At 42.7% G+C, this 24,532-nt stretch overlaps 1 protein-coding gene across 2 annotated transcripts in view; it reads right to left on the reverse strand.

Moving 5' to 3' along the window:
- LOC146035549 (rho GTPase-activating protein 6-like) overlaps positions 1-24,532 on the reverse strand; it is a 298,256-nt gene that overhangs the window by 56,129 nt on the left and 217,595 nt on the right. For both annotated transcript variants that reach the window (XM_083159068.1, XM_083159066.1), the window contains 2 exons: positions 5,974-6,124; positions 3,543-3,691 (listed from right to left, as the gene is read on the reverse strand). In XM_083159068.1, the coding sequence (XP_083015194.1) occupies positions 3,543-3,691; positions 5,974-6,124 (300 nt within the window). The remainder of the gene's footprint in view (positions 1-3,542; positions 3,692-5,973; positions 6,125-24,532) is intronic.

Here is a 24,532-nt window from a genome sequence, read left to right on the forward strand (position 1 = left end):
CGGCAGATAGACTCAAATCGATACTAACAACCATCAGGCCCTCAGACTGCTCTGGCACCTGGTATTGCATTGCTTGCGATGCAACAGCCAGTTTAGGGTGAGGCACATCCTGGAGGTAGATAGTGGGTAGATAGTGGCATCGCTGATGTTCTCTCTTGGTTCCAATTCACAAAGTTTCACGAATTGGCCACAGATGCATCACCCCAGGGGCTCAGTTGTCCTCGTTGCTGTGTGGCAGATTATAGAGCAGGCATGATGGAGCTGACATTGCCGTCCTTGGCCCTTTCCACACGAAGAGCATATACGGCTGCTGGGCGGGACTGGTTGTCATTCCTGGCTTCCCCTGAGGTTGGCGGTGAGTCGGTCGATGACCGTTTACTTGCTTTTGTGTGGGAAAACTATCAGAAGGGCAGGTCTAAGTCGGCCATGGCTGCTGTTTTATCTGGTATCTCATTTTGTTCCCGCACGCATAGCGAGCATGACCCCACTAAGCTTTCATGCTCGCAAAGGCGTTTCAGGGTTGGGCCAGGGAGCAGCCTGTTGTGCCAAATTCCCGCAGACCCATTGACGAGATCATGCTAAGCGAGTTGGTGGCTGGTTTGCCCACTGTCGCCGAGAGCGCATTCGAGGTGGCCCTATTTAGATTTGCGTTTGTGTTTGCCTTGTTTGGCGCTTTTCGCATTAGCGATTTAGTGGCAGCTAAAGAGTGATCCTCCATGTCGGGGCTTCTCTGAGAGGACATGGTCTTTAGTGAGGGGCTAGTGATGTGTAGGATCCGGCAGTCTAAAACTGACCAACTGGGCTAATGGTGCGATCTGCCAAGTCCTACTTGCCAAGGACTATGTCTCCCGCAGACCCGGGGCTACCAGTCAGTTTTTGGCACATGAGGATGAGTTGCCTCAGACTCGATTCCAGATTAAGGCTGTGTTTCGGTGTTGTTTGGCGGCCCCAAGGGGAGGGGATTTCCGAATGCATTCGTTCCGTATCGGTGTGGCTACGCACGCAGCTGCTGCGGGGCTTCCTCCGTCCGCCATTGAGATGGTGGGACGGTGGAGGTCTTCAGCTTATAAGAAGTATGTTAGGTTAGATACAGTAAGTTGTAATTTAGCACCTGTTGCGCCAGCCCAAAAACATTGTTTACAATCTGTTCTGGAATGGATAGCGTTCTGGAATTGATGGTGTGAAGGGAATTTTTTACTTTCCTCCGTTTGTGGACTAATTACAATTGGCTATCCCCCACAGTTCACTGGAGGTTTTTTAAGGTTTTCCCCTTCACTTGGGCTGTTTTCACGGTACTAATCTTAAATTGTGTTTTACTAATTATTGCAATGTACTTTATGATGTTAACCGATAGGTTTTTTTTTTTTCAGCCACGTCCCCCCACCCACTATAACTGGGCAGGGTTTGGTTTGTAGGACATTCCTTTATTTTCTGGGCTGCTAGACACCCACTAGCCGGCAGGGCTCCTGAGTTATCTAAGACCTGAGCCATTCACTGGTTTGGCGTGAGGGGCCTTAAATGGGAGGGGTTGTAGGGGTTGCTGACTGCCAAAGCCTGTTAAATGGGGCCGCCCGGACGTGTTGGTTATCCACCTTGGTGGTAACGATTTGGTCAGGAGGACCGGCATCAGCCTCATTCTACAGATTGAGGCTGATTTGTTCCGTTTGGTTTCACGCTGGCCAGGGTTGCAGGTGATATGGTCTGGCATAGTGCCCTAATTTCACTGGTGGGGCTGTCGTGACGTGGCAGCCATAGATTGCGCCATGCAGAAGGTGAACCATGCGGTTTCTAAGCTAGTTGTGTCCTTGGGCGGCAGGACAAGAGATTTGGGTGAGTTATTTTGTTTCTGTGCTGAAAAAATACTGACTGCTTTATTTTTACACTGCAATATACAGTAGATCTCACTTTGAAGTAAAACCCCACCCAAATCTAATTCTCTCTGCACAAGTTACATCTGCCCCACTTGCAGTGCACATGTTTTGTCCATTTGAGAAGGAATTTGCCTTAGTTTAAAAACTCAGTTTGAAGTCGTTTAATCCCTGTGTACAATCACATAGGAATCTTTAAATATGGAATCACCTAGTCCAGTGGTCCCCAAACTGTGTACCTAGGCACCCTGGGGTGCCTCAGGACACTTGAAGTTGTGCCTTGGTCTAGTACTAATGCAAATTATTTATGGTCATCGTGATAAGCAATGCCAGTGATGGACTGGTAGCGGTCAATCTTAAACTATGCGGAAAGACAGAAGTGAGTTCTGTCCCACATTGAATAACGGAAACTAAAGCTGGGTACACACTAGCATATAATTAAATATGGAGGTTATTCTGATCCACAGGTAATGCTGTGACTTTCGCAGTATGGCATGTGGATTAAGCACTGCTCGCCACACGCACAGCCTCGCTTGCCGAGTTCCCTGTATGGCTGCAAATGGATGTTTTGCATAAATATCCATTTGCAGCCTTGAATGCGGGGGCCAAATCATTCGATGGTCGCAAACCATCGAATGATTTGGAAGGTGCACGCAAAACGAAGACACTCTCTGGTGTTCTCCCTGTATGGGAAGAGGGTGGGCAGCTGACATCCGGTGGCGTCAGCTTCCCACCCCCGGCAGCCGTGTCATCACTGCCTGATTTAAAAGGGAACGCCCAGAGATTTCAAGGGAACAACCATGAAACGCTGGGTATTTCCATGGGCGCAGCCCATCGCCACTGCCCCCATCCCACACTGGTGGGTGCGAACAGGATGGTGAACTTGCGCACCCAGAGTATGCACATGTGCAGAAGAAAACCATTGCAAGGGGGAGCGTATGAACCAGAATAACCTCCTATATCAGTGGTGGCACGAGAGAATGATATTGGGCATACACACACTGTTTTATCAGCCTCTTGCTCTGTGCCACAGTGTAATGCATACTCCACAGTAACCATTGTGGCACCTTATAAAATAAAAATAATAATTATGTCCCTCACAATCACAGAATAATGAAGCGGTATACGGTCATTAGGTCGTCACCTATTAGGTCGACACATTTAATAGGTCGAAACAAGCATTAGTTCGACAATGGCAAGGTCGACAGTCAAAAGATTTTGAGCAGACGTGCCGACAGGCAGTTATTTCATGCCCTATTATTCACTATGGCGTGTAGGGAGAATAGAATAGCATGCCAAGCAAAGTGAGGCACCATGTCCGAAGCATGGCGAGCATACTGGGACGCAGTACACTTAGACACCATGCCGACTACAGTACTCCTATTCAAACATTTGCCAAAATTGCCATGTTTTATGTGGTAATAAGAAAACAGAAAAGTTCCAGACTTCCATTACTATCACCTGTGGAGACTATTCTCTGGATATACAGTATCCAATGAAATACAGTGGTGCCCCAGGCAAAAAGTAGCAGGGAACGCTTCCTCAGGCATACCATTCTGGGTGCAAAGTGTGCACCCATTATAGATACTATAGTATAATGTGCCAAAAGCATCTCAACATTTTTATCATATGTATATATTTGTTAAGACACCCATAATGTTCCACTGTCCTTACCTGCTCTCCTGTAGGGCTGATTGTGTCCTTTTCATATATAGCCACCTTGCACAAAAGCTGTAAGACGCGAAGCAAAGTGTCAGCATTACATGGTGGCAGCGCAAATATGAGTTGTTGCAGAGTACATATTTGTTCATCAAGCTCCATTCCTGCAGAAAACAAAATGTGTTTTAGGTAAATATGTGAGTGACAAACAGATAACATTTCCAGGTAGGGGGTCCAAAGGGTGACAATGTGTAGATCGACAGTGACTAGATCGACCATTAATGGTTGACAGTGACTAGGCTAACATTGACAGAAGGTTGACATGGACATGGTTGACATGAATAAGGTCAACATGTGTTTTTTTTTAATCCAAGTGAGCTTATAGGGCCTGATTCAGGTTCATTTGCAAAAGCAAATTCTCTCTAATGAACAAAACCATGTGCAATGCATGTGGGGAAGATGTAACATGTGCAGAGAGTGTTACATTTGGGGTTTGTACTTCAAAATTATATCTATATTGCAGTACAAAGTAGCCAGTATTTACTCTGCACAAAAACAAAATTACAGCCCAAACTAACTCCTGCAGCGCACAAGGTTTTATCCATTAGAGAGAGAGTTTGCTTTTGAAAGTGAACCAGAATCAGGAACACAGTGAGAATATAATAGTGCCAAGCGCAGCAGGCAATGGTATACTTATACGGTGTCCTTGTCAACATTGGTCGACATAGACACACAAAAAATGAGAAACTCATGTCGACCATGTCCAGGCCGACCTAAAACTTGTGTCGACAATGTCAATGTCAACCATTCTTAGGTGTCGACCATTAGTGGTCGATCTAGTGAATGTGGACAAAGACATTGTCTACAATCTATACTGTAATCACATTTCCATACAGTGCACCACTTATATATACATTGGGCCTGATTCTGGTTCACTTGCAAAAGCAAATCCACTCTCTAAGTGGGGATGCCAGTCCCGGGACATTTTTTCAATCCCGGATATCGGGATTGAAAAATGTCCCTTCCCGGGATTCCGGGTTTGGCATCCCACTTACATGCGGGAGCAGGGTAGGCGGCAGCATTGCGATGGAGCCGGCAGGAGGAGGCAGTCGGCAGGTGTTACGGCCACCAGGAGAGGTCGTTGGGAAGCAGTAGGTGGGTGTTGTTTGCAGCCGGGAGCGCTGTTCGGGAGGCGGAGGGTTCTGGTGGCGAAGTGCTGTTTGCGCAGCGTGACCTATGACCAGGGCCGGATTATAATGGGGGCACAAGGGGTCAGTGCCCCTGGGCCCCCCTCTAGCTAGGGGCCCCCTGTGGTTGGCATGTATTTTTTTTTTTTTAGCTAAAGGTTTTGTGCATGGGAGTGGGGTAGTGCTGCAGCTTCACCTATCTGCCAATGTGACAATGATTAATGGTGCTGAGCATTGGGAGCCAAGTTTGCAGTGCATTACTGGGAGTTGACTAAGTCCCATGACACTTTGCACCAGAGGGCAGAGACTGAGACGTTTGTGCTGAGCTCTGATTGGTGGAGCTCATTACATGCTTCTCAGGCCTATGGATAACAGCAGCAGCAGCCTAGTCATGGGAGGGTTTTTAATCAGAGGCAGCACTGGGACTGTGAGGTCTCCTACAGAGTAAGGTGCAGAGGGACAAACATAGGCTTTTCATGTGGTATGTATATATGTGTGTGTGTGTGTGTGTATATATATATATATATATATATATATGTATATATATATATATATATATATATCCCCTGAAGTTACCCATTGACCAAGTTTATGCTGCCTTTACTCTGTGTTTTGACAGTTTAATATTCCCCCATGCAGTTTGCAGCCAGTAATGACAAGTGCAAGGGGGCCCACCTGTCTAAAGTGCCCCGGGCCCCCCGAAGGCTTAATCTAGCACTGCCTATGACCAAGTCCATGCTGCACAGGCCGCACGCCAGGGTCAAGCACAGCTGGGCAGCGTCTGAGCGAGCATGCACAGTCTAATCATGAAATACAAGGATTGGATACTCCAATCCCGGGACTGAAATCCTGGACATTTTGGGGCGGAATCCCACTGATCCCGGGATTTGCCACCCTACAGTATATCTAATGGACAAAACCATGTGCACTGCAGGTGGGGCAGATGAAACATCTTCAGAGAGAGTTAGATTTGTGTGTTCTGTTTTTTTCTGTGCAGAGTAAATACTGGCTGTTTTATTTTTACACTGCAATATAGATATCAGTTTGAAGGACAAATCCCACCCAAATCTAAATCTCTATGCACATGTTACATCTGCCCATTCACGTTCGTAACCACCTAAATTGCAACTCATCTGGAAAACAGGAGTTTAAAAAATGTATGTGTGCCTTGAGGGCTGAGGTTAGGCAATACTGGTCAAAGTATTGAAGGCATTTTGTACCATAGGGTTTTGCATTTCCCTCAGTATTCACATATTTACCAGCAGTGCGTATAAAGGCTGCGTACAACTCGCGAGGTAGAATAGGCTCCCTTAGGTCCCTCAGAAATCCCTTCAGCACAGCAGATACGTCATGCACGCATGTGTCTTCTCCCAGGAGCATGTCACCAGAAATTGCAAATTCTTCCCGCAGCTACAGTATATAAAGGAAAAAAATTATAATTTATTTCACAATAATATAGTTTATCAGTGTATTCCTGGATCTCATATTCACATTGCAGGTTAACACATTAGCATATTTCCATATGAATCGCCTTGATCCTATGTAATAAAATTGTGAGTAATTAACCCTTTGCAGCCCAGATTTTTTTTGCAATTTAAACTGTCTGGATTACATTTTTTAATTAATTGTCATTTTTTTTATTTATTTTTACTTTGAAAATGGTCTACATTGAATGTTGAATGATGTTAATGTTCTTATTTTAAAGTGGCTCACCGCTGGATCTGCTACTAGCGCTAGAGCTTTTGAGCCTGACTAGACGTTGGACCTGAAAGGGTTAATAGTTGGATTAGAATCATTCTGGTGCTGCCTTCTTCCATATGGAGATAGGTATGCTTACAGTTGCTAGAACCTACTTGAGTTCAGCCGAGAACCCGAACTCTGACATGCGCTACAGTGCATGTTGGCATCTCTGAGCACATTACCCTCCTGGTATCGCAGTGGCGCACGCAGGGGGGTTTATGAGTACCCCGACACCCCCACCCAGGAGTCTAAGGGCCCTAAGCTGAAAGCTGAGGGTCCCCTCTTTCCAGGGGTTCCAGGGCTACAAGAATTTTAAAAATCTGCCAATGGGAACCGGAGATATCTGACTTCAAAGTAGTGATCTCCAATCCAAGCCTTTTAATTGCTCTTCCCAGTCAGATATTTCAGGTTCTTTCTGACTTAGAGTTTTTCTAAGGATATATTCCAAAAGCTGGGACTTTCTCCCTTTGATGGACACTAGCAGCTTGTCCCTACTGTTCCCAGAACCAGAGATATCCAGCAGCTGGTTACTGCTCCAGCTCCACACACCTGGTATGTTGTTTTATATACTCGTTGGCAGATTGCTCTGCCTCCTAAATTCTGATCCCCTAGTACCCAATACCATTTGGTAGGTGGGATTCTCTAGTTTTTAATTCCATTAAAATCTAAGAAATCTATTTCCGGAAACTGGAGATATCTGCAGTCAAGCAAGCTGTCCTCCCACCAGAAAATTATGAATAATAAGCCCACTCCACTATACACCCCTCCTCTGCATATTAAACATCCTCTACCACCCTGGAAGTTATGTTTCAAGGCCCCTTCATTCAGCCCAATGCCCCCTTCTCCCACCCCATCTCCCACCATCTGTGCAGTAAAGGGGTAATTAGTGGAAATTACTGATCCAGGCCCTACATGCTGAGCGGTTGATATAATACCCCATACCACCCGCGGGACATCGAAGCTTTCCCCACCCCTACCGCTGGAGGATCGTTAGGGGCCCCAATACATTGCTATGCTCAGGGGTCTACACTGCTGTTGACACCCCTGTATGTATATATATGTATGTATATATATTTATATGTGTGTGTGCAGGGGCGGATCCAGGATAAAATGACAGGGGGGCACCATGATAAAAGAGGGTTTGGGTGGGGGAGGGGCGGTGTTAATGGTGCCAGTGTACATGCTAAGAGAGCGGCAGAGAAAGGGTGGTAATGGGATTAAAAATAGGCCCTGGCATTTAAAGTATGCAGGCCCACCATGGCGACAAAAGTGAAGGATGTAGTTGTGCGCGCGTCGAAGGCGCGCTCCGGAAAAGGGGGTGTGGCCACTCAACAGGGAGCGTGTCCTTGAGTTTAGCGTACCACATCATATACAACTTCTACACATTATGCAACAAAATACTAGACCCCATTATACTTGCCCCTTACACATGATGCCAAATGAAATAAGCCAAAATTCACATAATGCCACATGGATTGAGCCAAAATTCAAATAATGCCACATGGATTGAGCCAAAATTCACATAATGCCACATGGATTGAGCCAAAATTCACATAATAACACACGGATTGAGCCAAAATTCACATAATGCCAAATGGATTGAGCCAAAATTCACATAATGCCACATGGATTGTGTCAAAATTCACATAATGCCACATGGATTGAGCCAAAATTCACATAATGCCACACGGGTTGAGCCAAAATTTATAAAATGCCATACGGATTGAGCCAAAATTCACATAATGCCACATGGATTGAGCCAAAATTCACATAATGCCTCATGGATTGAGCCAAAATTCACATAATGCCACACGGATTGAGCCAAAATTCACATAATGCCACACAGATTGAGACTGAATTCACATAATGCCACACAGATTAAGCCAAAATTCACAATACGCTTCATAAACAGGGACATTGTCTTCCAAAGGCGCGCATTAAACATTTACACCATAATGTCCATTACACGTTAAGTTACACGCCATTATGTCCATTATGTATTACGCCAAACACCATAATGCCTATTAAAAATTATGCTACATAAGTGCTGCTTATCTACATGCTCATTGGGTGGGGGCACCCTTATATCACAGATCAGGGTTTGTGAGATTAATTAAAATTTAGCCTTTATTAGGTATGCTCTAAAATAAATAGTAGGTTCCTGTACCAGGATAGAATTCTAAAAAAGCGCAGCAAAAATATGTGATGGTGATGTAGAGACTGACACTGGTCTTAGTATGGGTTATGGTTATTGGAAAATCCTCAATAATCCCCCAGTTGACACCAGGTTATGGTCTGTTGTGTTGGGGTTAATTTTTAAATCATAGGATTTTTCCCTCCAGGACCAGTTGTGTCTCACAGCGCGGCAGGGATTTCTGCAGTGTGAGGTGCAGCAATGTTATATTATGTGCAGCAGTGCGGGAGCATATAAATTATCGTTATGCTGAATTGCAATAAGGTACAGTGAGGTAAAAAAATGTCCACTGGTTGAAACCAGTGGTTACCTGGGAGACCCAGCCGGTATGGTAATGGGAAGCCAGGATGAGGTCTGCTGCTGTGCCGAGAAAAAGTGTTTGAGCGCTCGCCACTTCCTGCTGGCGTCCCTGACTGGAGTGAGCCGGTCACGTGTGTGCACCACGTGTCCCGGCGGATTCCTCTGATGTACGTTTCGCTATGCTTGGTCACAGAGTGGGGGACATGGGGGACAGCCGCCGCCAGGCAGAAGTGATAGCCACTGACAGTGGCAGAGCCTGGCTGTATTCAGGTCCCGGCTATTTGAAATAATACCCCTTTCACACCAGAATATGCATTCCCAGGTTGGCCCCTTTTATACCAGCCTGGTCCCTGCATTCTCTGGTGTGAGGGGGAGAGAAAACCACCCCTCCCCCCCTTTAACCAGTTATCTAATTTAACCGGTTATATCTTCGGAACCAACTGACCCATTTACATGAGACAAGTACTGTATCATATTGAAGAACTTTTGAGTGGGCTTTCAGGTTCCCAGGGGGCTAGAGACACGGAGCTGGGCTTGTTGAAAAGCCCTGGTCCTCAGCTACAAAAAAACATGAAGGGGGGGCACGTGCCCAGGTGCCCCCCCCTGAATCCGCCAATGTGTGTGTGTGTGTATATATATGAATACATATATATATATATATGTATACAGACAATATACCAATCTGTGCAAATCATCAAAAATAGGGATCCGTCCGCTGTATGAAATGGGGTGCAGCTCAACTCCAATAGAGGCTGGCTCGTGCCTCAAGCAGTGAAGGACATGGAAAACAAGATAGAAGGAGCGCACCAATGAATGTATAAATCAGCTTTACTAGACAAAGGTAATAAAAGCACATACATTGAAATAAGAAATAATCAGCATATCCACCGTGTCTAAAAGCACCAGCCACGTCTGGACAGGTACAGCAGCAATCCCAGCAAGGCGGTCTGGACACAGCGTGTCACAAAGATGAATCCAGCCAAGCGGTGAAGCGGTGTCAGCGTGTCAAACATACGGGTGTAGATCAGACGGACCAACAGAATCGGTAAGCACGTCGGGAAACACACCCCAACGCGTTTCGTCAGTACGGACTTCGTCAGGAGGCGTGTTAGTGGGGTAAGTATGACAGGCTTAAATAGTGTGCTGATTGGCTTAAACTTGAACACCGGATAAAATCATTGGCAACACACTACACGTAATTTACAAAGACAGCATATTCTTTAACACATTCAGACCCACATTCAGACCCATGAGATAAACTTTCAATCATCGGCCGAAGTTACAATAAAAGAGATAACAATAAAAAGGGGGGATTATTTTTGTATAAAGATACATTAAATCGTTTTCAGTGCATAAAGATCTATTAAGAGAATTTAAAAGAGAAACACATTGTATTCTCACACATAGAAACAGTTAAAGAATTTTAGAATAAACATCATTGAATAAAAATTATTATTTATATATATATATATATATATATATATAAAACGCAACATACACATTATGTGCGTCCTGCGCAATCATAGAATAATTAATACAGATAAGGAACAAAGCATACATAATCCATTAGCGCAAAACTATATATGCAAAAAATGGGAGGAAAAAGAGAAGAAAAAGAGAATTCATTAGTCAACAGTAATAAACAGTCATTGATAATTAACCAAAAATAGGGAGGTTCAAGCATGACAAATTCTTATGAAAAACTGGGAATAGACAACATACGACGGTCGACATCATCCTGCTCAGTGCACAACACAAATGTCACACTATTGAGAAGAGTGTTACCTCAAAGCTACAACGCCACTCAGAGTGACACCCGTGTCGGCACCTAGCGCAGGAACGGAGTGTCGACCCCCTCGTTTAACCCTCCTGGAGATAAGGTATTTAACATATAAATCCAGTAAGTCTCTCTCTTACTGAGTTTTGCAAGTATATCACCTCCTTTTTCATCCATAGTTATATGTTCTAGAGCCTTAAACGTAAAACAATCCAGATTGGATGAACAACAAGTTGAAAAGTGTCTTGGAACACTGAGCCACTAACTTATTTTTTATACTTCTTGTATGTTCCAAAATCCTTAGTTTTAAAACCCTCTTCGTTTTGCCAACGTATCTCATACCACATCTACATGTCAACAAATAGACGACATGAGTTGTGAGACAAGTCATGCGGCTTTTTATATTCCAGGATTTGGTGTGGTCAGCATTCCAGAATTGTGACCTTTCTTTATCGGCGTATTTACACACTTTGCATTTATTGCAAGGGAAAAAGCCATTAACTGTTTTCAACCAACCTTCACTTCTGTCATGTATATTTTTTAACATACTGGGTGCTAGTACAGTTTTTAGAGACGCAGCCTTCCGAAATATAACCTGTGGTTTGGGAGGAATTATCGATTTCAGCACTGGGTCCAACAACAAAACATCCCAGTGTTTAATTAGAATATTTCTTATTTTCTCGCTGTCACGATTATATTTGGTGACAAAAGGAACTATAGTTTGTGATCTAGTTGTTTTGTTCTTATATTTAAGAAGTTCCTTTCTGTCTCGGTTTGATGCACGTTCCTTACAACTATCACCCAATTCACTGGGATATTCTTTTTCGATGAACCTCTGACTACACACACATACTCCCTATTTTTGGTTAGTTATCAATGACTGGTTATTACTGTTGACTAATGAATTCTCTTTGGAGGTTATTCAGGTTGGTGCGTAAATGTCCGAATTCTTTCGGAGCGGTCTGCACGCCACGCTGTGCGGACATCGTACGAAGAAACGCCCACCGGTCCTCCACATACGGACGGACTCACACTTTAAGAACAGGGCGTGTTTACGGACGACATCCAAACCTTGCATGTGCGGTGGACACACACATATTCTGCACGGTCTTATAGCGTTTGCACGGTCTTACCACGTCAGAACGGACGGGAACCTGCCCGTACGCACCAATGCAGTGTATTTTTTCTAAACTCACCACTATTATCTGAACTCCGAAATCGGTCACATGACCCACTTATGCAATTAGGCAACCTCATTAAAAAGTGTTTGTTTGGAATTGAAATCAATTAAATCCTAATAGATACTTAACCCCTTCCCGACATTTGACGTACATTTACGTCATGGTCGGGAAGTACTTCCCGACACATGGCATAAATGTACGTCATGACTTGTAACTGTCACCGCGTCTATAGACGCGGTGACAGTTTGGAGATGTCTGCTGTCCCTGACAGCAGACATCCCCCCTCGCCGCCCAGGGGGGGCAGGGATGCCCCCCCCGGTCGGCGATCGCTGCGATTGGCTGTTCAAATGTGAACAGCCAATCACAGCGTTTCCTGTGTTACCGGCGGCTAAGCCGCTCGGTAACACAGAGATCGGTGGTGATCGGTGCTGTTAAGTACAGCACCGATCACCACCGAGCGGCAGCCCGCCCTCCCACCCGCCCGGCAGCCTAACCTCCCACCCACCAGGCAGCCTAACCTCCCACCCGGCAGCCTCCCTCCCACCCAGCCAGCAGCCGCAGCGCCAGCCCCCCTCCCACCCCCCCCGCCAGCCGCAGCACAAACAATAAAACAACAGTAAAACAATAAAAATGAACTATATATATATATATATATGTGTATATATGTATATATATGTATATATATATATATACACATATATATATATATGTGTGTATATATATATATATATATATATATACACATATATATATATATATACACACACACACATATATATATATATACAGTGATCGGTGCTGTTAAGTACAGCACCGATCACCACCGATCGCCAGCCCCCCCCCCCTCCCACCCGGCAGCCCCCCCTCCTACCCACCCGGCTGCCGCAGCGCCAGCACCCCTCCCACCCCCCCACCAGCCGCAGCGCCAGCCCCCCTCCCAAAGCTGGTGAGCAAAATGGGGTCGCATGTGGGGGGTTCCACTGTATTGGTGCTTCGGGGGTCTTGCTAATGTGACATAGCACCCACCATTCATTCCACCACCAAATATCACTCCTTCCCTTCTGAGTCCTGCCATGCACCCAACTGGTATTTTTTGGTCACATGTGAGGCATTGCCGTACTCGGGAGAAATTGGGGCACATATTTTGGGGTGCTTTGTCTCCTTCATTCCTTGCAAAAATGAAAAATTTTGAGCCAGAACTGCATTTTTGTGTAAAAAATTACATTTTTTTACACAAAAATGCAGATCTGGCTCAAAATTTTTCATTTTCGCAAGGAATGAAGGAGACAAAGCACCCCAAAATCTGTGCCCCAATTTCTCCCGAGTATGGCAATGCCTCACATGTGACCAAAAAATACCAGTTGGGTGCATGGCAGGACTCAGAAGGGAAGGAGTGATATTTGGATTTTGCAGCACAGATTCTGGTTGAATGACCCCTGAAGCACCCATACAGTGGAACCCCCCCACAAGTGACCCCATTTTGCAAACTACACCCTTCAGGGAATTCATCAGGGGGTATAGTGTACATTTCAAACCCCCAGGGGTTTCACCAATTTTGATACAACTGAGCTGTGAAAATGAAAAATTAAATTTTTTCATTTTCACAGCCCAGTTGTATCAAAATTGGTCAAACCCCTGGGGGTTTGAAATGTACACTATACCCCTAAATGAATTCCCTGAAGGGTGTAGTTTGCAAAATGGGGTCACTTGTGGGGGGGTTCCTAAATTTTAGCATCTTATGGTGCCTAGAAACCTACATGGTGCCTAAAAAATAATCTCATAAAAAGGAGGCTCCAAAATCAAGTAGGTGCTCCTTTTATTATGAAGCCTGTGGTTTGGTCAACGTGCACACTAGGGCCACATATAGGATATTTTTGAAAACAAAAGAATTGGGGGAATCAATTTTAGTCACATTTCTCTAGTAAAATCTACTGTGTTCCTTAGAAAAATGTATTAAAATTGCAAATCTGCAAAAAAAATTAAATTTTGAAATTTCACCTACACTTTGTTTTAATTCCTGTGAAACACCTAAAGGGTTAACAAACTTCCAAAATGCTGTTTTGAATACTGTGAGGGGTGCAGTTTTTGAAATGGCATCATTTATGGGGGTGTCTAACATAGAAGTCCCTCAAAGTCACATCAGAACTGAACTGGTCCCTAAAAAAATCAGTGTTTGAAATTTTCTTGAAAATTTGAAAATTTGCTATTCATATTGTAAGCCTCCTAGTGTCCAAAAAAATTACAAGGAAGTTGAAATAATGATGGAAACATAAAGTAGACATATGGTCTATGTTAGTTATTAACTATTTTGAGTGGTATGATTATTTGTCTCACAAGCAGAAAATTTAACATTTTGCAAATTGCTAAATTTTCCATTTTTTTACGACATTTTGGTATTTTTCACAAAAAAACACAGACTGTATCGACCCAAATTTACCACTAACTTGAAGTACAATGTGTCATAAGAAAACAATCTCAAAATCACTGGGATAAGTAAAAGCAAAAAAAAGTTATACCCACTTAAGTGATACATGTCAGATTTGAAAAAAATGGCTCTGTCAGGAAGGCAAAAACTGGCTCTGTCAGGAAGGGGTTAAACACATTACTACCACATTCATTACAGACATTAACCCTTACATCATGTGAAGTGCTATTTTGTGTTTTTTAATGGTCCATTTAAGCTGCAATGGTTCCATTTGAAGCAATGAAAAGAGTGTAATTAATGAGTAATGAGTAAAGGAGTGGATTGTGTTGTGTTCAGCTGACATTGGTTCAGGTGCGGCCGTACTGATTGGGCGTTCCGAATGCATAGCGCATGACCGAGTGGTGTCCGCAAAGCAATACTTGCTTATGAAGACCGCATATTTCCTGCCTTTTTGTTCGTGTGCAGTCGGTGTGCTGTCCGAATGCACGCCTACCAGAATTAGTGCACTCCCTCGTGTACGCCCATGTTTACGCCTAATTTAGCCCACTTTGAAACTATGCCCCTGTGTACTTCCGAATGACGCCCATATTACGCCCATATTTCCCGAGTGAATACGGTGCACTTTTATGTACGGTATTAGTGAGAACGAGTACGGAGACCTTGCATGGCACATGCGCATAGCGTTGCCCACGCATGCGCAGACGGCTAAAAAACGCCATCCGAAAGAAATCGGAATATTACGCATCGACCAGAATAAGGCCCTTTGTCTTCTCTTTTTCCTCGTGTTTTTTTGCATATATAGTTTTGCGCTAATGGATTATGTATGCTTTGTTCCTTATCTGTATTAATTATTCTATGATTGCACAGGACGCACATAATGTGTATGTTGCATTTTATATAATTTTTATTCAATGATGTTTATTCTAAAATTCTTTAACTGTTTCTATGTGTGAGAATACAATGTGTTTCTCTTTTAAATTCTCTTAATTGATCATTATGCACTGAAAACGATGTAATGTATCTTTATACAAAAAGAATCCCCCCTTTTTATTGTTATCTCTTTTATTGTAACTTCGGCCGATGATTGAAAGTTTATCTCATGGGTCTGAATATGTTAAAGAATATGCCGTCTAAATTACATGTAGTGTGTTGCCAATGATTTTATCCGGTGTTCAAGTTTAAGCCAATCAGCACACTATTTAAGCCTGTCATACTTACCCCACTAACACGCCTCCTGACGAAGTCCGTAGTGACGAAACGCGTTGGTGCGTGTTTCCCAGCGTGCCTACCGATTCTGTTGGTCCGTCTGATCTACACCCGTATGTTTGACACACTGACACACTGACACAGATTCACCGCTTGGCTGGATTCATCTTTGTGACACGCTGTGTCCACACCGCCTTGCTGTGATTGCTGCTGTACCTGTCCAGACGTGGCTGGTGCTTTTAGACACAGTGGATATGCTGATTATTTCTTATTTCAATGTATGTGCTTTTATTACCTTTGTCTAGTAAAGCTGATTTATACATTCATTGGTGTGCTCCTTCTATCTTGTTTTCGATATATATATATATATATACATATATACATATATTTATATATTTATTTATTATTATTATTATTATTATTATTTGTATACATTTGGTCTATCTATAATACTTTAACTGACTCGGCATATACTGGGTACATAAGTGTCCATCTTCGTGCTTTGCTCCGCCCCTTCTGAAAATCCTGCGTTTGCCCCTGTATCCATGTGATCAGGTGTGGCTCCAAGACCACTATAGCAAGAGGCATTGAAAGTACTATCCATCAGTGCAATTACCACTTAGGCACCAGACACAGGCCCTGATCGCAGTACAAATTTGTTCCCAAAATGGGCAAAACCATGTCCACTGCAGGTGGGTTAGATGTAACATGTATAGAGAAAGTTACATTTGGGTTAGGTGTGTTGAAACTGAAATCTAAATTGAAGTGTAAAAATAATGCAGCCAGTATTTACTCTGCAACAGAAACAAAATAACTCACACAAATCTAACTTTCTCTGTACATGTTACATCTGCCCCACCTGCATTGCACATGGTTTTGCCCATTTTGAGAACAAATTTGTAGTGTGAACAGATCTGAATAAGGGCCACACATCGCTCGGTATCCAATCCAAAATGATGATAACAAGGGTCGTGCCTCAACTCCCATCCCTTCTGCCACTCACAGATATTTGATATTGGATCTTTTTTCATTATAAACTAACAAGGAGAACGTCTAATTTATTTGTTCGATTTTCTAGTCTCATTTGTTCGATTTGGTTTTCTTTATCTATTTTTAGCACTTGTGTAAAAATCTGAGGTAGTTTTAGTCCACATTTCAGCAGAAACAGAAAATCTTGAAAGGGTTCAGAAAGTTTCCAGCACCACTGTACATCTCAGTATCTAAAGCCATGTGGTTTGCCTACGTTTTGAAGAACTGCATTGGAGAAGAGTAATAGAAATTAAATCTCTACACTAATTTAAATTGAACAGGGATAGAATGAACTAATTAACACACACACTTATATACATTAATTAGCACACACATATAAATATAGTATTGAAATATAATAGAATATATATTTCATTATAACATCACACTATCAATAAGATATATAAAAATATTAATACATTATATATATTTAGAAATAAGAGGTGGATCATGTTTTAGATAATATTCTCCTTCATTGGATATTTGCAAATAACCTGAAAAGCTGATAACATATATGTGAATGTACTGATTGGCCAGTTTAATATATTCCTTGTTGGAGCATGGAAGTTCCATAATAATATCAAGTCAAGTCAAGTTTATTGTCATCAGCAGCGGGAGAAAACTCTCTCTGCAGACGAAATTGTGTAATACATAAATACCAATACAGTAAAAGCAATATCCGCATAATACATATAAAAAGGGAAGAAAAATACATAAGGGATACATAAAATCAAACATCACTTCAAGCATTCAACATACGCACTGCTGATGGTAGGAAACTATTGTGCAAACGGCTTGTACGTGCCCTCATGGTTCTGAACCTTTTTAGCGAAGGTAATTTCTCGAATGAACTAAAAAACGGGTGACTGGAATCGGCTAAAATATTTTTGGTACGCTTTAAAATTCTAGAATTATAGAGCTCCAGTATGGTTGGCAGCTGCACTCCTATGATTTTGCGTGCGGCCTTTACAATACGTTCTAATTTTGAGCGTTCCCTAGCCGTGCAATTGCCTAACCAAACGATAATGCCGAAGGTGAGAATACTTTCTATCGAACATCTATAGAAGTTTGTCATGGTGGGCTTGCTCACACCGGCCGCTTTTAAACGCCTCAGGAAAAAGAGACGCTGTTGGGATTTTTTTGTTTGAGTGAGAACATTGCCAGACCATGACAAATTGGCTGAGACCTGAAGTCCCAGAAACTTGACTGACTCCATAATTTCTACATCTGCCTCGTTTATACACACTGGTTTCTTCGGCACAACTAGCTTTCTCCTGAAATCAATCACTAATTCTTTGGTTTTTCCTTCGTTTAACACTAAATTGCACTAAAATATAAGCAGGGAATTTAATGTTGCCCAAATGTCTACACCGGGATACACAATCTAGTGCTGCCAGTCTGTGATGTTACCTCTCCTGTGTGTGTGTAAAGGAGCCCTTACTAGAGATGGCCATTGTTTCCATTGCCGATGGTCACCATTGATGGCAATAGTGCGCCCAGACATGTATGGTTGCATAATATGCAATGGTTTTACCTATTGATGATTATCTATTTTATTTGCCTGATTGGAACATGGGGATAAGGCTTTACAAGGGGATATGCTCCGTTTCCCAGTCCCTTGAAAAAAAAAAAAAAAACTATTCAGTTAAGCTTTGCCATCGATGGTGGGGAAACTATCTGGTTCTCCCCCATCAATGGCAAAACTATTCTACATTGGATACAAACCATCAATTATTATGAATCATCAATGGTAATCCCTAGTGCTGTAATGTAAGTGGAGGGTGGATCCGCACAGACTATGGTTCATATCAAGTAATTATGTTAGACTAATTTGAAAGACCAATATTTGAAACTATTGACGAAAAATCTCCTAGTCATCAATTGGTGGTGCGCCCAAACATTCAGAGAATACAACTGAATAGAAGGGGATTGACTTGCAAAGACGCAAGTCACAAAAAAGCAAAATGTGCTTTTTGGGCGCACTCTTTGTATATAATTATGTAATGTAGTATTGATTCATTAAAACGTAACTTTTATTAAGACTTTACCTAAAAGAAGGATGACTATCTAACTCTTCTTTGAAAAGAAAAATTCTCACTTGAAAGAGAAAAAGATTAAAATGTCCGCAAATGCCAGTATTTGCTCTGCTATGAATGAGTCAGAGCATAAATTGGTCAGGCATGCAGTTAACGTTACTGGTCATGGGCATTTCTTTTGTAACGCTGCCTATTTATTGAGGCGTTGTGTGACCGTGATTACTCACTCCCTCTGATTATTTTTCAGGGCAAGTGCTGACAATTTTATTGTGACTAATAGTGGAATATATGTCCTATTGTGGTCACTGTCAGGTTGCTCCTTGTGTTTAACGCTTGTGGTTATGTATTAATGGTCTAATAGGTCTAAGTATTTGAACCATTAGTTTAATTTTTCGCTGTGCAACGGACAATCAAAATAGCCATGTGGGAGTCTTGGCTCGCATTCATTAAAGGAATCTCACACACAGATGGAAATATTCCCCTGCAGTAGGTTTCTCCTTGGCATCATGTCATGACCAACCATGCGTGTACCATACCAGGTGTTCACCAGGGACTTGGCCTCTGATTACTTGTCTGGCCCCCTATATATTCTATTGTTATATAGAAATATTTAGGGGTATACAGGTACACTGTGTGTTGTAGTCACCGTTATACGATGTCAGGTTGACTGCTGTGGGGAAAAAATAGATAGAACACTTCTGCTGTCGGGTCAGATATATGTCATCCCTGATGCGTCTAGCAGTGCAGGGAAACTATTCATATAACCTGGCCGGATGAGAGAGTGTTGAAGAGATCAGTTTACTGGAGTATAGTCGGGTAGCTTGTGAACCAAGGCTTCTGCTTTTGAGGATCTGTATTAATACATCGAATCCCCAATGAGAGAGCCTGTTGCTGGTCACCTGCTGATCCCGGGAATTATAAGATACTCTCAAACAGTGCACAAACATACATGGGTAATTTTTTTGGGTATATTCCCAGTGTGCACATAGATTTTTTAGTAAACTTAATCGTTTGTCATAACAGTCTTTTACCACACTAATACGTATTCCTTATTTGAAGCTGCCTTATAACTCCTCTGTGCACATAAAAAGATGATTAGGTCGATGTCATCACCTTTTGGAGATCAAACAGTACCTGTAACAAAACGCTCTGTACACATAAGTTGTGCTGAATAGTGCTGTAGCCTTGTAGTCACCTGTATCATATACGTCTATTCACTGCTGGGCTATCACCCTACACAGATAGCTCCACTGTGTCAGGCTACAGCCTGTGATCCCCTACTAACTACTGCTATTTGATTGCAGCTGTTAGGGTAGATTTAACATACAAGATTGGTTACTTGCAGCGCATACACATCACGAGATGATTGGATCAATATTGCCACTTTAAGAAGTAAAGCAGCACCAGAAGTCAAATACTCTGTATATGTCAATTTGCACAGAAATGGTACACAGATAGCTCCTCTGTGTCAGGCTACAGCCTGTGATCCCCTATCAACTACTGCTATTTGATTGCAGCTGTTAGGGTAGATTTAACATACAAGATTGGTTACTTGCAGCGCATACACATCACGAGATGATTGGATCAATATTGCCACTTTAAGAAGTAAAGCAGCACCAGAAGTCAAATACTCTGTATATGTCAATTTGCACAGAAATGGAACACAGATAGCTCCTCTGTGTCAGGCTACAGCCTGTGATCCCCTATCAACTACTGCTATTTGATTGCAGCTGTTAGGGTAGATTTAACATACAAGGTTGGTTACTTGCAGCGCATACACATCACTAGGTGATTGGATCAATATTGCCACTTTAAGAAATAAAGCAGCACCAGAAGTCAAATACTCTGTATATGTCAATTTGCACAGAAATGGTGCTATAATCATACAGCCACCTGTGCCATATACAGATATCCACTACTGGGCTGTCACATCAAACAGTTAGCATCGCTGTATTTAGGCTACAACCTGTAGTCTCCTATCAAATATCGCTGTTTGATATCAGCTGTTTAGGGCAAATTCACATAAAAAAACGAATTATCTACAGAGCGAAAAAAGTGCTGTGTACACATGGATATGGTGTGCATATACCACCAGGCTATTATCTAACCACAAGCATATAAACGATTCCTGCCTCAGAATGCCTACTGACTCTATAATCAGAGATCAGTTGCGTGGTACCTGACCCGGCAGGCTGGATAGCCGTGTCGGCAGGGGGTCCGAGGTAGCCGGCTGTTCAGTTCACATCAAGAGGTGTAGCGTCTGTTATATGCTACTTGCATGTCACTCTAAGCCTGGCATCCGGCTGCCAGGCTTAGAGTGACATGCAAGTAGCATATAACAGACGCTACACCTCTTGATGTGAACTGAACAGCCGGCTACCTCGGACCCCCTCCCGACACGGCTATCCAGCCTGCCGGGTCAGGTACCACGCAACTGATCTCTGATTATAGAGTCAGTAGGCATTCTGAGGCAGGAATTGTTTATATGCTTGTGGTTAGATAATAGCCTGGTGGTATATGCACACCATATCCATGTGTACACAGCACTTTTTTCGCTCTGTAGATAATTCGTTTTTTTATGTGAATTTGCCCTAAACAGCTGATATCAAACAGCGATATTTGATAGGAGACTACAGGTTGTAGCCTAAATACAGCGATGCTAACTGTTTGATGTGACAGCCCAGTAGTGGATATCTGTATATGGCACAGGTGGCTGTATGATTATAGCACCATTTCTGTGCAAATTGACATATACAGAGTATTTGACTTCTGGTGCTGCTTTATTTCTTAAAGTGGCAATATTGATCCAATCACCTAGTGATGTGTATGCGCTGCAAGTAACCAACCTTGTATGTTAAATCTATCCTAACAGCTGCAATCAAATAGCAGTAGTTGATAGGGGATCACAGGCTGTAGCCTGACACAGAGGAGCTATCTGTGTTCCATTTCTGTGCAAATTGACATATACAGAGTATTTGACTTCTGGTGCTGCTTTACTTCTTAAAGTGGCAATATTGATCCAATCATCTCGTGATGTGTATGCGCTGCAAGTAACCAATCTTGTATGTTAAATCTACCCTAACAGCTGCAATCAAATAGCAGTAGTTAGTAGGGGATCACAGGCTGTAGCCTGACACAGTGGAGCTATCTGTGTAGGGTGATAGCCCAGCAGTGAATAGACGTATATGATACAGGTGGCTACAAGGCTACAGCACTATTCAGCACAACTTATGTGTACAGAGCGTTTTGTTACAGGTACTGTTTGATCTCCAAAAGGTGATGACATCGACCTAATCATCTTTTTATGTGCACAGAGGAGTTATAAGGCAGCTTCAAATAAGGAATACGTATTAGTGTGGTAAAAGACTGTTATGACAAACGATTAAGTTTACTAAAAAATCTATGTGCACACTGGGAATATACCCAAAAAAAATTACCCATGTATGTATGTGCACTGTTTGAGAGTATCTAATAATTCCCGGGATCAGCAGGTGACCAGCAACAGGCTCTCTCATTGGGGATTCGATGTATTAATACAGATCCTCAAAAGCAGAAGCCTTGGTTCACAAGCTACCCGACTATACTCCAGTAAACTGATCTCTTCAACACTCTCTCATCCGGCCAGGTTATATGAATAGTTCCCCTGCACTGCTAGACGCATCAGGGATGACATATATCTGACCCGACAGCAGAAGTGTTCTATCTATTTTTTCCCCACAGCAGTCAACCTGACATCGTATAACGGTGACTACAACACACAGTGTACCTGTATACCCCTAAATATTTCTATATAACAATAGAATATATAGGGGGCCAGACAAGTAATCAGAGGCCAAGTCCCTGGTGAACACCTGGTATGGTACACGCATGGTTGGTCATGACATGATGCCAAGGAGAAACCTACTGCAGGGGAATATTTCCATCTGTGTGTGAGATTCCTTTAATGAATGCGAGCCAAGACTCCCACATGGCTATTTTGATTGTCCGTTGCACAGCGAAAAATTAAACTAATGGTTCAAATACTTAGACCTATTAGACCATTAATACATAACCACAAGCATTGAACACAAGGAGCAACCTGACAGTGACCACAATAGGACATATATTCCACTATTAGTCACAATAAAATTGTCAGCACTTGCCCTGAAAAATAATCAGAGGGAGTGAGTAATCACGGTCACACAACGCCTCAATAAATAGGCAGCGTTACAAAAGAAATGCCCATGACCAGTAACGTTAACTGCATGCCTGACCAATTTATGCTCTGACTCATTCATAGCAGAGCAAATACTGGCATTTGCGGACATTTTAATCTTTTTCTCTTTCAAGTGAGAATTTTTCTTTTCAAAGAAGAGTTAGATAGTCATCCTTCTTTTAGGTAAAGTCTTAATAAAAGTTACGTTTTAATGAATCAATACTACATTACATAATTATATACAAAGAGTGCGCCCAAAAAGCACATTTTGCTTTTTTGTGACTTGCGTCTTTGCAAGTCAATCCCCTTCTATTCAATCCCTAGTGCTGGTCTGATGCTGCATCCATCTGTGTCAATCACTGCATTCAGTGGCTCAACTCGGCTGCTATAGACCTCTGGCTTTCCTGAGGCATAAAGGCGGCTTGTTACTTGCATTATGGAAGAGCCTGATGGTGGGGGAAACAGGAAACAGCTAAGAGATGTTTCTGCTGACAGCTAATGGGAATTTGTTGAGACTGGATTGGTGAAGCCAATCACATGCTCCTGTGACCTGAGCAGTTGGTGGGGCTACAGAATGATGTTCATCTTTTCCAATATGAATGGAAGCAGCGGTAAGTATGCCAGTGGTAAGAAGACTGACAGCGCATCCCGATGTTATGAAACCTGACAATGGTAAATATACTTACCTTCTCCGTACCGCTCCTAACCCATGCCTAACCCTCCACCACTACAACGCAGCCTAACTACAACCCTCCCAATTCAGTAACCAAACTGCTTTGGATGCTTGACTAACATGACTTGGCTGTCAAAGAGCCTTATTAAAACAGGAAACTTTGTAGCATTCAACTATAAAAATGTATGTTTGATACATAACCAACTAAACATCAGCTGTGAGAGTGCTACAGTATATCTAAAAACATGAACTTTGCTGCATAGGATATCTAATAGGGGTGTGCACATGGCACTTTTCAGGTTTTGTGTTTTGGATCTGAATTGGTTTTGGCAAAACTACCCTTTCAGCTATTGGTTTTGGATCTGTATTTTTCTTTTAAAAACCATAAAAAACAGCTAAAATCACAGAATTTGGGCATTTTCTTGTTCCTATGCTATTAATAACCTTAATAAATTTCCACTTATTTCCATTCCCTTCTGAACACCTCCAATATTGTTTGTAGGCCAATAGGTTGCACCGAGGTAGCTGGATGACTATGCTAAGCAACACAAATGGGTGGCACAAAAACCTGGTAAATCTAGGAGAGGCAGTACAGTGGCATACAGGATGGCAGTTTTAAAAACTAGGCCTCAAAGAGCACATAACGCCTTATTCTGGTCGTAAGTTTCCGAATTCTTTCGGATGACATTTTTTAGCCATCTGCGCATGCATGGGCAACGCTATGCGCATGTGCCACGCATGGTCTCCGTACTCGTTCTCACTAATACCGTACAGATATGTGCACCGCATTCACTCGGGAAATATGGGCATAATATGGGCGTCATTCGGAAGTACACAGGGGCGTAGTTTCAAAGTGGGCTAAACTGGGCGTAAACATGGGCGTACACGAGGGAGTGCACTAATTCTGGTAGGCATGCATTCGGACAGAACACCGACTGCAAACGAACCAACAGCCAGGAAATATTCGGTCTTCATAACCAAGTTTCACTTTGCGGACACCACTCGGTCATGCGCTAGGCATTCGGATCGCCCAATTAGTACGGCCGCACCTGAACCACAGTC

Source organism: Crinia signifera, chromosome 9 (genome assembly GCF_055691185.1).
Source record: "Crinia signifera chromosome 9, ASM5569118v1, whole genome shotgun sequence".
In the NCBI taxonomy this organism is placed as follows: domain Eukaryota; kingdom Metazoa; phylum Chordata; class Amphibia; order Anura; family Myobatrachidae; genus Crinia; species Crinia signifera.